This window comes from Cyprinodon variegatus, unplaced genomic scaffold (assembly GCF_000732505.1).
Source record: "Cyprinodon variegatus isolate N-32 unplaced genomic scaffold, C_variegatus-1.0 Scaffold260, whole genome shotgun sequence".
Classification (NCBI taxonomy): domain Eukaryota; kingdom Metazoa; phylum Chordata; class Actinopteri; order Cyprinodontiformes; family Cyprinodontidae; genus Cyprinodon; species Cyprinodon variegatus.
Genome location: NW_015150713.1, coordinates 830,911 through 843,920, shown reverse-complemented (window position 1 = coordinate 843,920; position 13,010 = coordinate 830,911). Strand labels below are relative to the sequence as shown.

Here is a 13,010-nt window from a genome sequence, read left to right as displayed (position 1 = left end):
ATATATATATAGATATCATCCTGATGGCTTTTCCTGCAGACACACAATCATTTGTTCATATGTGTTTTAGGGTTATGCAGATTAAGCTTTGAAAGACAAAGATTGGTAAACTAGAGAGAAATAAGGTTACATTTTTACTTGATCAAATCTTTATTTTTGGAATTAATCATCTAAGCTATAAATTAAAGATTGCATGGTTCAATGTTCTCTATAGTGTTTGACTTGTAGAATTATTAAGATCTTTTCTTTATAGTGTTTTCTATTGCAACCTATTGTGCTTTAGCTTATTCTCCAGGTGCACAGTATTTATATTGTTAAAACACTTTGCAGTACAATATTGACTTCACTATTATGTTATTTTTACACATTGTTCTAAGGTCCACATTTGTGTGACAATTTTTCTCTATAATGTTTTTTCTGCGGTAACACCAGAATTTCCCCGTTGTGGAAAAATAAAGGGATTTCCTATTCTATTCTATTATAGTCTTTACTAAACTGTTTTGATGTCATAAAAGCAGGGTTACATTTAAATGGGAGCAAACCTTCAATTATTTCATTGCACCAAGTTAAACTTTCTGGTGCGAAAATCTGTTGAAGTTGCGATTTCCATGGATAAGTGCCGAGAAGAAAGCCTAATTTAAAATCAACCTTTAAGACGTTTGGTAAGCGCCATGTAGGGGACATCAAAGATGTAAACTAAAGACAACTTCGCCTGGACTGTAAACACCACCTCACTGGTCAAAAGGGCACAAAAGCGCTTTTACTTCCTAAAGAGGATGAGGAGAGCCCACCTGCCCCCACCCATCCTCACCACCTTCTGCAGAAGCACCATAGAGAGCGTTCTGACCATCCGTTTCACTGTATGATGTGGAGGCTGCAGCTCCTCAGACTAGAAGCTGGTGAGGAGAGTAGTGAGAACTACAGACAAGATCATCAGGGCTCCACTTCCCTCCATTAAAGACATTTCATCCCAGCACTGCGTGTCCCAAGCCTGTAACATCATAAATGACCCCTCACCCCCCACCATGGACTGTTCTCCCTGCTTACCTTTAGGAAGAAAGAGGCTTCAAAGCATCCGATGCAGGTCCAACAGATTCCAAAACAGCTTCTTCCCCATTAGCCATTAGGTGCTGAATGCTGTATAAAATGGGGTTAAAAAAAAAAAAAGATGCACAATGTTGGAAAACTAAATTATATACCAGACTTATGTTTACATTTGATCATCATGTTTTTATTCGATCACTGCTGCACTTTAGAAACACTCTGGGTATAAAAAATTAAAATGTCTAAGTCTAAAAGTGGTTATAAAAGTTTTGTCTCAGAAGGGCTATAACAGGTGCATGCTACACTTTTCTTGTTTTTCTTTTAAAAAACGAATTAAAATTATTTATCCATTCACTTCTATACTATGTACTAATTTTTAATTTGTAAACCATCAAAGGTGTGTTTGTTTTCTAAGAACAATTATTGTTTGTAATTTTAACATGGCAAAAGGTATGAGGGAATAATTCCTTTGAAAGGAGCTGTAGATTTGTCCGGCACAGAGCAGGCAGCTGTTTGCATCTACTGGAATGTTATTAGGATCACAGAGCAATCATAGTGGCCAGGGTTTTCCTTTAATAAATTCTTCAGCCTTGGAAAAACAGGGCCCCAGTCCCTTGACCCCTTACCAAGCATTGTCTCACCAGTTGGTCCATCGTTAGTTATTCTTCGCTTTAAAGCACTTTTCTCTTTCCTCTGTTTTAATTACCACAGAGGTGTCATCATGGGGTTATTAAAGAAAAACAAAAACTTGTAGTGTTGAAGTGGGAATTTTTTTTTTTTTTATAAGAAGAAACTAAAGGTTCAGGGGTTTAGAAGTTCTGTCAAAAAGAATCCAGTTAAAAGCTGATCAGATATGCTTATTTACAGCCGGTTCATTCCTGTGGTCAGTCCCCTGAGGCTGGCAGGGAGCTGGGCTGTTGCATAAACATCACGTCGAAGTGTCACTGCCCTGCTTCCTGCAAGTCTAAATTCTCTTTTCGATCTAGGTAGATTAGCATTAAGATCCAATTTAATTGTTTTGTCTCGTTTTTTTTCCCCTCCGTGTACATTGTTGATTTTCTTGGAATGCCTTCGTACACTTCCAAGTATTGTTGCACTGAGTTTAATGGAGACATGCAACATGCCAGGTTAGAGGAAAATCAGCTCTGTCCTCTGGAGGCCTATGAGAAACCAGGGCAATAATAAATATGTTGGCAGCATTTTGATGTTTTTCTTTTGTGAGAATTGTTTGGCAGGTGTCTGACTCACTTGTTTTTGTGGGTTTGCTGGTGAAAACGGACAAATCAGAAAAACACTGCTCCCGTTTGCGGCTGACGTGGTGAAAAATGTTGATCCCTTTAATTATGGGTTTGCATCTTGTTTTGATTGGTGGTTTTGGTTCAACCTTCCCCTCTGTTGCAGAAAGATTGCTCAGCCACGTCTTCCACCACATCTCCCCATATAATTATTTCTATGTATAGAGCTGCAGGTATTGCTATATTAGGGCCACAAAAAACCCCCCACTGCAATGCATTTAACGCTGCTATTTGGAGAACTGTCTGATCCTTACTTTTTTTTTATAAACCCATGTTTGCAATGACTCAGGCCAGTTTTAAAGTCCCTGACCTGTTTTCTTAGTGTCGTATATGCACAATGCTCCACTTTCTTTAACCGGAGCCAAACATATTAAAGTGATAGTAATTTGGTTTTATGTATACTGCGACAAAGTTAATTAAATCTGGAATCAGATGACTGATGACCATAAGAGATATAAAATATTTTATTATGTCCTTATATCACTTCTTTAATGCATAAACCTTCCTTATGTCTTACTTCTAAATGTTTCTCCTTTCCTCCTTGTGACCTTCCTGCTTTGCTAATGATGTCCTCCGCTTCTTTACCGTGTCCTACCCATCTCCCTTACTGGCAGTTTGTTTTCCCAGGTTTCATACATAAATCTGCTCACTGTTGAAACATCTGCCATGAGTTCTTGGTGAACTTTGGTATGTTATATTATAAAATGAACATAAAGAACCAGGGTCTAAAAGTGGACATAGAAAAGTCTGGAATATTTACATGTAGAACATGTAGGAACCCTGCAATTTGAATCATTGATAGGTCAACCTGACGGGACTGAGTGGCCCTCTACTGCCAAACATAACAACATTAAGGGGGTGCAGTGGAGGAGTGTTGTTTTATAACCCAGCAGGATGGTCATAAAAATCAAAATGGCCTCTGCTGCCAGCATGCATGAGCCAACTAAAATATACAGCTTGCTTGAGTAGAGTCTGGAGTAACATTAGGAATTAAGGCCTACACTGTGTACAGTAAATCAGCAGGAGACAACAGGGATTTGCAGCAGGCGGTGATTTTGGCAGCTCATGATCCACGGGAGGTCTTGATTACAGGTGTCAGCCTCCTTTAAGCACACCTTACGGAACAGAATAATTCAGGTAAACAGACATTTTGGATTAGAAGGGGCTGTAAACAGATGATGACAGACTACAGAACTGTGCTTCAGGAATGACCCAATGAAGTTTTCAGGGATTTATATGTAGTTTCCTTTGATCTCTTTATTTTACTTTACCTGCGTTTCTGGTTAAGTTTTACCGTTTTATTTTTCCTTCTTTGTCTTATGTGCTTATGCTTGCAGCAATATGTTGTTTGCCTGATTGTTTTCCTGTCATTGTGTTGCAGGTTTATTTTTCCTTCTGTGCTTACAGTTTTCCCAAATTCTTTGTGTTCAGCGCCCACCACAGTTATGCTTATCTAGCTACCCCCCCATGTACAGTGCTTCTGTACATCGCATGTGTTTGAATACATGAGCGGCTCAGGTCCGGTGTCACGCTCTCCTCTGAGTTCTGCAAATCTTGTTTGTTTATAGATCTGTACCAAAACAATACCCAGCTCACCCCACGTACACTATCTCTCACACACACACACAGCATCCAGAGCTTACTGAGATAACAAGGCGCTGCCAAACAGACTCAAACCTGCACACACTTCCCGGCTGACTCATTACTGTCCCATACATACGACAGCACATGAAAGACCCCCCTAAAACAACACTTGACATTTTTTGGCTCCGCTACATAGAAGCACAATGTGAATATGACAATTTTCCTCTTGAGAAAACAAAAGAAAAATGCAGCTTTGATGTTTAGAATAATAAATACTAGCATCTGTCCCCGAGGTATCGGAGAAAAAAGCACCTTTGTTTTAACTTGTTTCTTTACCGGTCCGAGAAGAAAGGAGGAGGGAGAGACATTTTTTGTACTTATTTAGAGCTTGAATCCACATGCAGAAGGTTATTATTTCACCTGTCTACTCCTTTGCTCTTTAACCCTTCTTCCTCTACAGCAGAACTTTAATTAAACATGTTGCTGCAACAACAAGCCTTTAAACAAATCTTCAAGTTACTGTAAACCAAGTGAGTGAAAGCTGAAGTTATTACATCTGTATAATAGAAAACAGATTTCTGTTTCTTCTGTGATGTTATGTGCCAGTATTTACTTATAGATACTTCAATGTAGCCCTATTTCTATTGGTTATTTCTATTATTCTTATTAATTGGAGTGGAGTGGTGGCCTATTGGTTAGGGCATAGGGCTTTGAATCCTGAGATTGGGAGTTCGATCCCCCACTCTGGATCCCCGGACGCCGCACATTGGCAGCCCCCCCCCAAGAGGGGGTTAAATGCAGAGATAAATTTCTCCAATGTGAGATCAATAATGTTCAATTTATTTCATATCCAGATATATTATTTATATCCAGACTTGTGTGGAAGACATGCCCTAATTCGGTCCTCGAGGGCTGCTGTCCTGCAGGTTTTAGAGGTTTTCTGCTCCCCCACAGCTGATTTTCATTGATAGCCGATAAACAGGTTTTTGCTGAACTTTAATAATCAGAATCCGCTGTGCTAAAGGAGGGAAACCCCTGAAACCTGCAGGACAGCAGCCCTTGAGGACTGAGTTTAGGCAGGCCTGCCTTATAGGTTTGGCAGGTTATATTAGGGGAAATAACAGACTCATAAACACCAAGATACAAGTTAGGTTTGCTTATAAAAGTCAAACCCAATTTTCAAAACAGCTAAGTTATACCTCTGAAAACTAAAACATGCATGGCACTACTGCAAACACACAAAAACACGTCTATCAACCTTGCCCTTAAGCTGAGTCAGGCTAACAATCGGAAAAGCAGCAAAGAGCCCCGTGGTAACGCCAGATGAGCTGCAGAACACCTCAGGTGGGAAGAATCTGTTGGGCTATTATGTGACGCACTTTGCAAAGCTGGTAATTATGCAAGGCTGCCAAGATGAGAAATTTTTTTAAAAGAAAACAATCAGAATTCCAGTGTATGTTTGACCTCACAACATGAAGAGAAGCAGGTAATGAGGATGGAGATCTGGGGAGATGGGACCTTAATATTTTAACTGCAAAACAATTATGATTACGCACAGTGGTGGCAGAGTAATGGAGTGGGGATATATATTTTTATTTTATTTTACTATTAGCGACATCTGGTCAGAGTTATTTGGAAGCTAAATGGAGAACGGTGAAATCCTTAAAAAACAAGTTTTACATTTCCCGCTGGAAAGGGACTCTAAAATATGTAACCAGTGCTACTGTGAAATGGATTAAATTGAAGAAATTCATGTGTTAGTATGTTCATGTGTTTCATATGTTATGGCAAGTCCAGTCCTAAATGCAATAGAAATCAAAACGTGTTAAAGGTTACACACTCTTTGTCATCTTGACTGACGTGGTGCTATTTTCTAAAGGAAGGATTTGTTCTGTCAAATGCCACACATTTAAGTTTTTGTTATTGCACAACTGTTCTCTCACGCAGTTTTAATAAGATGTGTTGAGGTTTGTAGCTGTAAAGTAACAGAATGTAAAGGAAATCAAGCTAGATATTCATCTATATTGATTTCAAAGTTTCTGCAAAATCTAGCAAAAATGTGGACATTTGCTGTAAAAATATAAAATAGAATTTAAAATAGAACTTGAACAAACAAAGCTCCACCTCTAATATTGCTCTGAGTTCTGTTTCTATCTGCCCTGTTCCAGCTGGTTTAGTTCCCAGGCATTGGTAGGATCACCATACCTCAGCCTCACTGTATGCTTTCCTTTCAAACTATCAGATCCTTGATGAAATCGCCGAGCAGGGGATCAAAATTTATCAGCTACCCGACGCAGACTCTGATGAAGATGAGGAGTTCAAGGAGCAGACCAGAGTGCTAAAGGTGGGAGGATGGCAGCTCATGACTGCCCTTTCTGAACATATTGGACAATTGATATTTTACTGCTGAATTTCAATGACTGTTTTCAGGCAAGCGTCCCCTTTGCTGTGATCGGGTCCAACCAACTGATTGAGGTGAAAGGAAAGAAGATTCGTGGCCGTCTGTACCCATGGGGCGTAGTGGAGGTGGAAAATCCAGAGCACAATGACTTTCTGAAATTACGTACCATGCTTGTGTGAGTTTTTTTTATAATAAAACCTCTTAGCTTGTTTGTTTGTTTTTTTTGTTTGTTTTTCCAGGAAAGGTCTGAAAACTTAAAAGAAAACTATTGTTGTTTGAATAAGTCCCAGAAAGTCATTTAAAGCAGAGCTATACTGTCCTCTTGTGGCCAAGTGTCTGATTGTTTTTTTTTGTTGTTGCTGGTTTTAGGACCCACATGCAAGACCTCCAGGAAGTAACTCAGGATCTGCATTATGAGAACTTCCGGTCAGAGAGACTGAAGAGAGCTGGCAGGTGAGATGCTGCATAAAATCAACAAAACATTTTCACTAGTTTTTATCCATTTTCGTTCTCAGTGAATTGTTTTATATTGTTCTGTTTTTCCTACAGAGCTGTGGATGAGGATGTGGTGGATAAAGACCAGATTCTGTTACAGAAAGAGCTGGAGGTAAAAACATAAGGGAGTTACTCTAACTGGTGCTTTCTGTTCTCTCCAACATGCTTTTATATAGATACCTTAATGAAAAATCTGTTTTATTCTCTCCTCATCTTTTCTGCCCTTCCCCTTGGTTCCCCTATGAATCCTTCTTTATTTAATACTAGAAAATATCTTTTTCCTTTTTTTTGTTCTCTGTTAATATTGTTTAGCTTCTAGGCTGTGGAGCGTACCAATCATTAGACTGTAGCCTGTCTTCTGCTCTTGATTGGCCTGTTGGTTTTACTGTTGCACTCTAGAAAGCCGGGTCCCGTTTAATCACCCTTCAGGATTTGACATCATTTCCTCCCTGAATGTTCTTGCAATATAATGGAAATGACCTCAGTAACACAAAGCCTTGAGGGACAGTGGTACATTTTTACTAGTCTTAACGGTTGTGGTGAGAGAAAAATATCACTGCAGCCACTTCCTATGTTCTTAGAAGCTTTGCTGACAGGAATTAATGCGCACTCCTTAAAAGAGTGATGAACTAATATAAGTTGAACTGATTCAGCAGCTAGAGTTAGGGAACTGGGTGAATTGATCCACCGTATTTGAATCTTGATTGATTTGGGACAATTGTTTGATTATTACTACTGGTACTAGTAGCTCTCAAAATAAAAAATAAAAAGTTCACTACTTGGAAAAAAAAAGTTAAAGCCTTATATAAAGCAAATATTGTTTAGATGTTAATAAATATACTAATGTTGCATTTAATTAATGTTTACTACCACATGTTTGTTGTTCCTAAGACCTAGAAAAGAATCATTCATGAAAAACAAATAGTGTTCAAAGGCTAGAGTAAAAGTAGGTTTATCTGTTTTTTCACAGGATAGTTTCAACATATTAACAAACAATCTAAAAGCATTGAAGAACAACAAATCAAGGAGCCAAAATGAACTAGAACTAGTGTTGCGCTGATACCCGATACCTGGCTGTGCGGTATTGGCTGATACCGATACCATCTGTTTGAAATAAATGTGTGTATATATATATATGAAGAACTGCATACTGCTTGGATGTAAAATAATTGCCATCATGGCTTTGTCAAGCTGCTGCCTACCTTTGTGAAGCAGGAAAAAGACAAATACAAAGTGAATCCAGTAGAACTTTGTATTGCCTACCTGGAATGGGTGACAATAGTTGAATAAACTTTTGGCTCTCATTATGGTATCAGTGCCCTATTTGTCGATACTCTCAGATAACAATACCACCATTTTAGTACAGTATTTGGGCCCCGCCCAAAACTAGTATCGGTATGCAACACCAACTAGAACCGAAGAAATGGTGGTGAATAAATAGTATAGCATAGCAGGAGCCAAGGAAGCTGTGTAGAATACAGAGCTTGGAAAACATTTTCCTCACTTTTGAATTATTTTCTATTTAGTCACGTTTAAAAACCTAAATTCATTGTATCTCTTTGTCTTTTATCAGACCGGCCAGCACATAGCAGAAGGTGTTCTGGGCATTTGTCTCTAAAATTGAACTGTTTGGCCTGCATATAAAGTTGCACATAATCCCCGTAAACATCATCCTAACAATTAGACACGGCTGTGGCACCACTGGGCTGTTGGATGTAGGATGTTCTTCCTCAGCAGGGACAAGAATGCTGGCCACAGTTAATGGGAAGGTGGAGCAGAATACAGGGAAATCCTTAAAGCAGATCTGTTGGACAGTATTAGGCATAATCAATATCTCAAATGTTGGCAAATAAAGACTTTGCCAAACATGTAATAAAACATGTAAAGATCAGTTCACAAGATGAAGAAAATCTTCTTTACAGTTATCATTCGCAACAGATATTTAACAAGTTGTATTTAGTAAAAACTAATGATTGATGTTTTAAAATTATGTAGTGTTTCATATAGAGTTAATCACTTGTGATGTTATTAAATTTGAAAATAACAGAAATATGCATAAACATTTAGGAGCATTTTTTTCCTGATTAAAAAAAACAAAAAACTTTTAATTTCCCTCTGATACAACACTCTTTAAGAGGTATTTTTCTAACTGCATTTTAAAAATGATTGTTTTGTTTTTTTCTCTCTCTGTAGCTGAGGCGTATGCAGGAGATGCTTGCTCAGATGCAGGCTCAGATGAAGATGAAATCTGATGAGTAAAGGAGTTTGAGCTGGAGGGAAGCTCTCTCATATCATCACAGAGCGACAGGAACCCTCCAGCAGCTTACAGTAGGAATCCCACCAGGACATTCATCTTCTTCACACCCATCCTTCCTCTTTATTTTTTCCTTTCAGCATCCATCCACCAGCTGCCTGGAGAGCCACATTGATTTGTTTGTTATTTCTTTGTTTTCTGTTTGTTTTTTTTAACCTGAAAATATATTAAGAAAAGAATAAGTGGAATATCATGAACATTTTTCCCTTAATTAACTTTACATCTTTGTCTGTTATACCCATTAAAAGCGGTACTAAGAGACGTTGCTAACGTGTGACTTTACATTACATGTGAATCATAGCACCAGTTTCTTTTTGTTTTTCTTTAACCGTGTTTTAAAATAAAGCCGAAAGATATTTTGTTTGCCTGTTTTTCTTTTATCCTCTCACATATTCAGCCTGTTTTCCTCCATTAATCTCAACTGAGCACATCAGCTAAACGGTTTCTATCCAGCATGATGACTTCAGCTGAACTTTACTGTTAACAGTTTAATTTTTGTCCCTCTGGTTAGTATAGAGACCACCCCATCTTAGAATGAATCACATGCTTGTATGTATCTTTGTAACGTTAGTGCCAAACTGCAGAATAAAAATATAAGATCTTGTGTCTATATTTCTTAACAGGTTAAATCTATTTGTACACTACACTTGCAGTTCCAACAGATTTATAATTTGTTTTCTTGAAAAAGAAACGTATTGGATGCATTATTTAACTTTATGTAAACCCCCTTCTTTTGTGAAAAACAGCTGTACCACAAAAGTACTCAACTAATGCTGCCAAACTCATGTGCCATTGTCATCCTTAATGTCTCTTTCTTGAGTTAATTTCTTAACTATGTGCCATAAAGGACTTGTATTTAGCTGTCAACAATCTATTTTGTATTTTTTCTGAAATAAAGTCTGTTGATAACTAAAGTAAATGTTTTTTGGGTGTTTTTTTTTATACATCCAGTTTAGAATTCCTTAATTAGAGCTTAATTAAAGCAACTGGATGCTTTCCTGATGTGGGATGTTTTGTTTTGTCTGGTTTTCTTCCTGTAGGATCTCCATCTTGTTTGCTTCCTGTAGCATTTTCTTTTGCCATAAGGAGGACAACGACGAAGGACCATGACAATTTTTGATATATAATCTAAACTACAAAATCAATTCTTCAAATTGCTTTTAAATATTCTATTTAAAATTAAAGAAAATCATAATTTCTTATGAATTTTCTTCTGTTAAACTTCTTTAAAGATCTGACACTTAAACCGTGGACTTCCAGGTTTAAGCAAGGAATCCAAATGTATTTTTGATTCAACCTTAAGGCAATTTTGTCAAGGAATTACAAGTGAAGCATAATAAGACGCCTACATCGATTCAGACTTGTTTCAAAATTAATTTATTTCACACTTTGTGTGAAAGTGAACCCTGTAAGACACAACCCTTCCTCATTTGCATAATGAGGCAGAAATGCATACAGAAATGTAAAAACGACAGGCAGAAATAAATGCAGTTGAAAAAAATAGTGTAAAAAAATACAAAGGAAGAATAAAACAAAAATGTAATCACTTGTACATCAATAAACAATAATAAATAAAGTTGGAAAATTATAGTGGACAATAAAGTAATTATTACAAAGGCGAATAAATAAAGAACCTAATTAAAAGAGATATATACATGTATGTCTCACTGTATGATTTAATTTCTACCTACATTTATTTGTTTATTGTATTTTTGGGGGCAATTAATTGTATGCTTACTCATTTATTGAGCATTTATTTATTTCTGTATTTTTTTAAATATGGCAGAGTTGGTCCTCCATACCGTAGCGCTTCATACGTGGTTAAAACTGTCAGTGTGTCATCAAACCGACCCTAAGATCTGATTGGCTCTACTGACATTGACTCTAATTACGAACCAATCATATGTCGATAGTGGTTTTAGTTCCCGCCCACTAATTTAACGGTAAGCCAAAATATGAAAATTAAACACCTAAATTTGCATTAAAAAAAGAGTATTGAATACTTAAATTCTGAAATAATCATGCTTATAAATCATAATTACACATATTTGAGAAATTTAGTGTTTGTTGTTTTTTTTATTTGATGACGTTTTAATGTTATTTGAATATCTGAGAATATTTATCCATGTATGTATTTGTGTGGCGAGCTCGTTGATGGAGGAGGAGCTCCCTGCTGTCAGCTCTGCCCGCCCTCCTGCTGTCTGTTCGGGCTTTAGGAGGCGAGGCTGAAACGCCGCTTCTAGTGGAAACCAAAGGAGAAAAGAGGGTCAAACATGACGAGTAACATCAGGTACAAAAGCCGGATTCCGGTTAAAACAGGTGAGCACGGTGATCATTTTTATTTATAGCTATATTGCATTCTAATGATGAAGAATAGACGCTGATTGCTTCATGTTTGTGTCTGTCTGGGCGTCGCTCCGCATCCTTGCACCTGCGCCTCCTCATCCATCGGCCAACAGAGGACAGCGCGGAGGTAGGAGATCATTTAATGCTGATCTAATCACGTTTACTATAAGAGATTATCGGGGGGATAATCCGTTATAGGAGCGTTTTAATGTGCGGATACAGGGGACAGATGTGCCAAAATGATCCAGACAATCACAGTTCATTTTTAGACTCCAACATGGTACCCAGACCGCAGCATCCTCCGCCAGCATCCTCCTCTGCTCATTTATCAACCATTATTGGTCAGAGTCCTCTGGTGAAATGACCTACTTTAAGATAAACAGCTTATTAACTGCCTGCTGTATTTAGTGAAACCTTTATGACCATTGTTCATCTGAAAAACGCAGCAGCCACGTGAGCCTTCAGGAGAGGTCGGGTCTCTGGTGACCCCAGGCGTTTCTCCTCCCCCTCCTCATCCTCTTTCTATTTTACACCACTGAGATGGATGCATCTCACTAGAGAATATTATCTGTAAGTGCTTCTATTTATTTTTTTTAAAAATCATATTGAAATGTCACAGATCACCATATAGTTTATACAGGAGGCAGTGTTTGAATGATGGTTTTATCTATTGATTAAAGTCACTAAGCAGTATCTGGAAATATGCCTTTCACGCCCCTGTTAAGGAAATCTGTAAAAGTGTTTAATTGAGCCAACTGCTGGGTTTTTGGATGAGAACAAGCAACATCTCAATCAGATTAAAGCCCAGACTTGGACTAGGCCAATCCCAAACCTTCATTTCAGATGTGTTGATGTTGTACCTGTTCACTTTCTGTCTCAGAATATTTTTTCTAAACAGCAGATTTTATTATTGTAATAAAATGTTGCATGAGTCTCGAAGCAGACAAACCCCCGTGTTTTGTCTTAGGCTGTTCTTTTTCAAAAAATGTTATTTTAGTTTTATCCCATAAATGCTCAAAGGATTTAGGATTTTATTTCATCGGCAGATAGGAGGCAGTCCTTTATTTTAATTTTATTTTGATATAATATTTATAATTTATTGCTTTTCAGATCCTTTAGCCTACTTCATGTGGTCTGATAGCTTATGTTTAAGTGATTTCTAGATTTTATTTGGTTTGTAGTAATGGGGCATAGCTGTAGTATTTAAAATTAAACCAAGAGATGTAGTTATTGAACTAAACTCAAGATTTAACAAGGAGATAAAAAGTACATTTTCCTCATGGTCATTTAAGAGTGGATAGCTTTCTTCCCTTAATAGTAAAATTACCATTATTTTATTATTAGGATATTTACTTTTATTTTGTTTTTACCTTGTACATTTAGAACACATCATTACAGTATGTAAATCCTCTTATTGCTGTGGGATAATGTGTATAGTTTTTTATTAATGTGAAACATAAAGGTTTTAGCTAGTGACCCAAAATTTCGCCGTGTAAAGGTTATACGGTCAGGTAAAGATTACATTTTGCAT

At 37.4% G+C, this 13,010-nt stretch overlaps 2 protein-coding genes across 2 annotated transcripts in view; both read left to right on the top strand.

The window, feature by feature from the left end:
- sept2 (septin 2) overlaps positions 1-10,047 on the top strand; it is a 35,167-nt gene extending 25,120 nt beyond the window's left edge. The window contains exons 8-12 of the mRNA XM_015382583.1: positions 6,166-6,267; positions 6,354-6,499; positions 6,694-6,777; positions 6,874-6,931; positions 9,013-10,047. Of these exons, the coding sequence (XP_015238069.1) occupies positions 6,166-6,267; positions 6,354-6,499; positions 6,694-6,777; positions 6,874-6,931; positions 9,013-9,078 (456 nt within the window). The 3' untranslated portion in view covers positions 9,079-10,047. The remainder of the gene's footprint in view (positions 1-6,165; positions 6,268-6,353; positions 6,500-6,693; positions 6,778-6,873; positions 6,932-9,012) is intronic.
- Positions 10,048-11,309: 1,262 nt separating this feature from the next.
- Positions 11,310-13,010, top strand: part of sept5 (septin 5) — a 24,794-nt gene continuing 23,093 nt past the window's right edge. The window contains exons 1-2 of the mRNA XM_015382597.1: positions 11,310-11,452; positions 11,593-11,606. Coding sequence (XP_015238083.1) covers positions 11,407-11,452; positions 11,593-11,606 — 60 coding nt within the window. The 5' untranslated portion in view covers positions 11,310-11,406. The remainder of the gene's footprint in view (positions 11,453-11,592; positions 11,607-13,010) is intronic.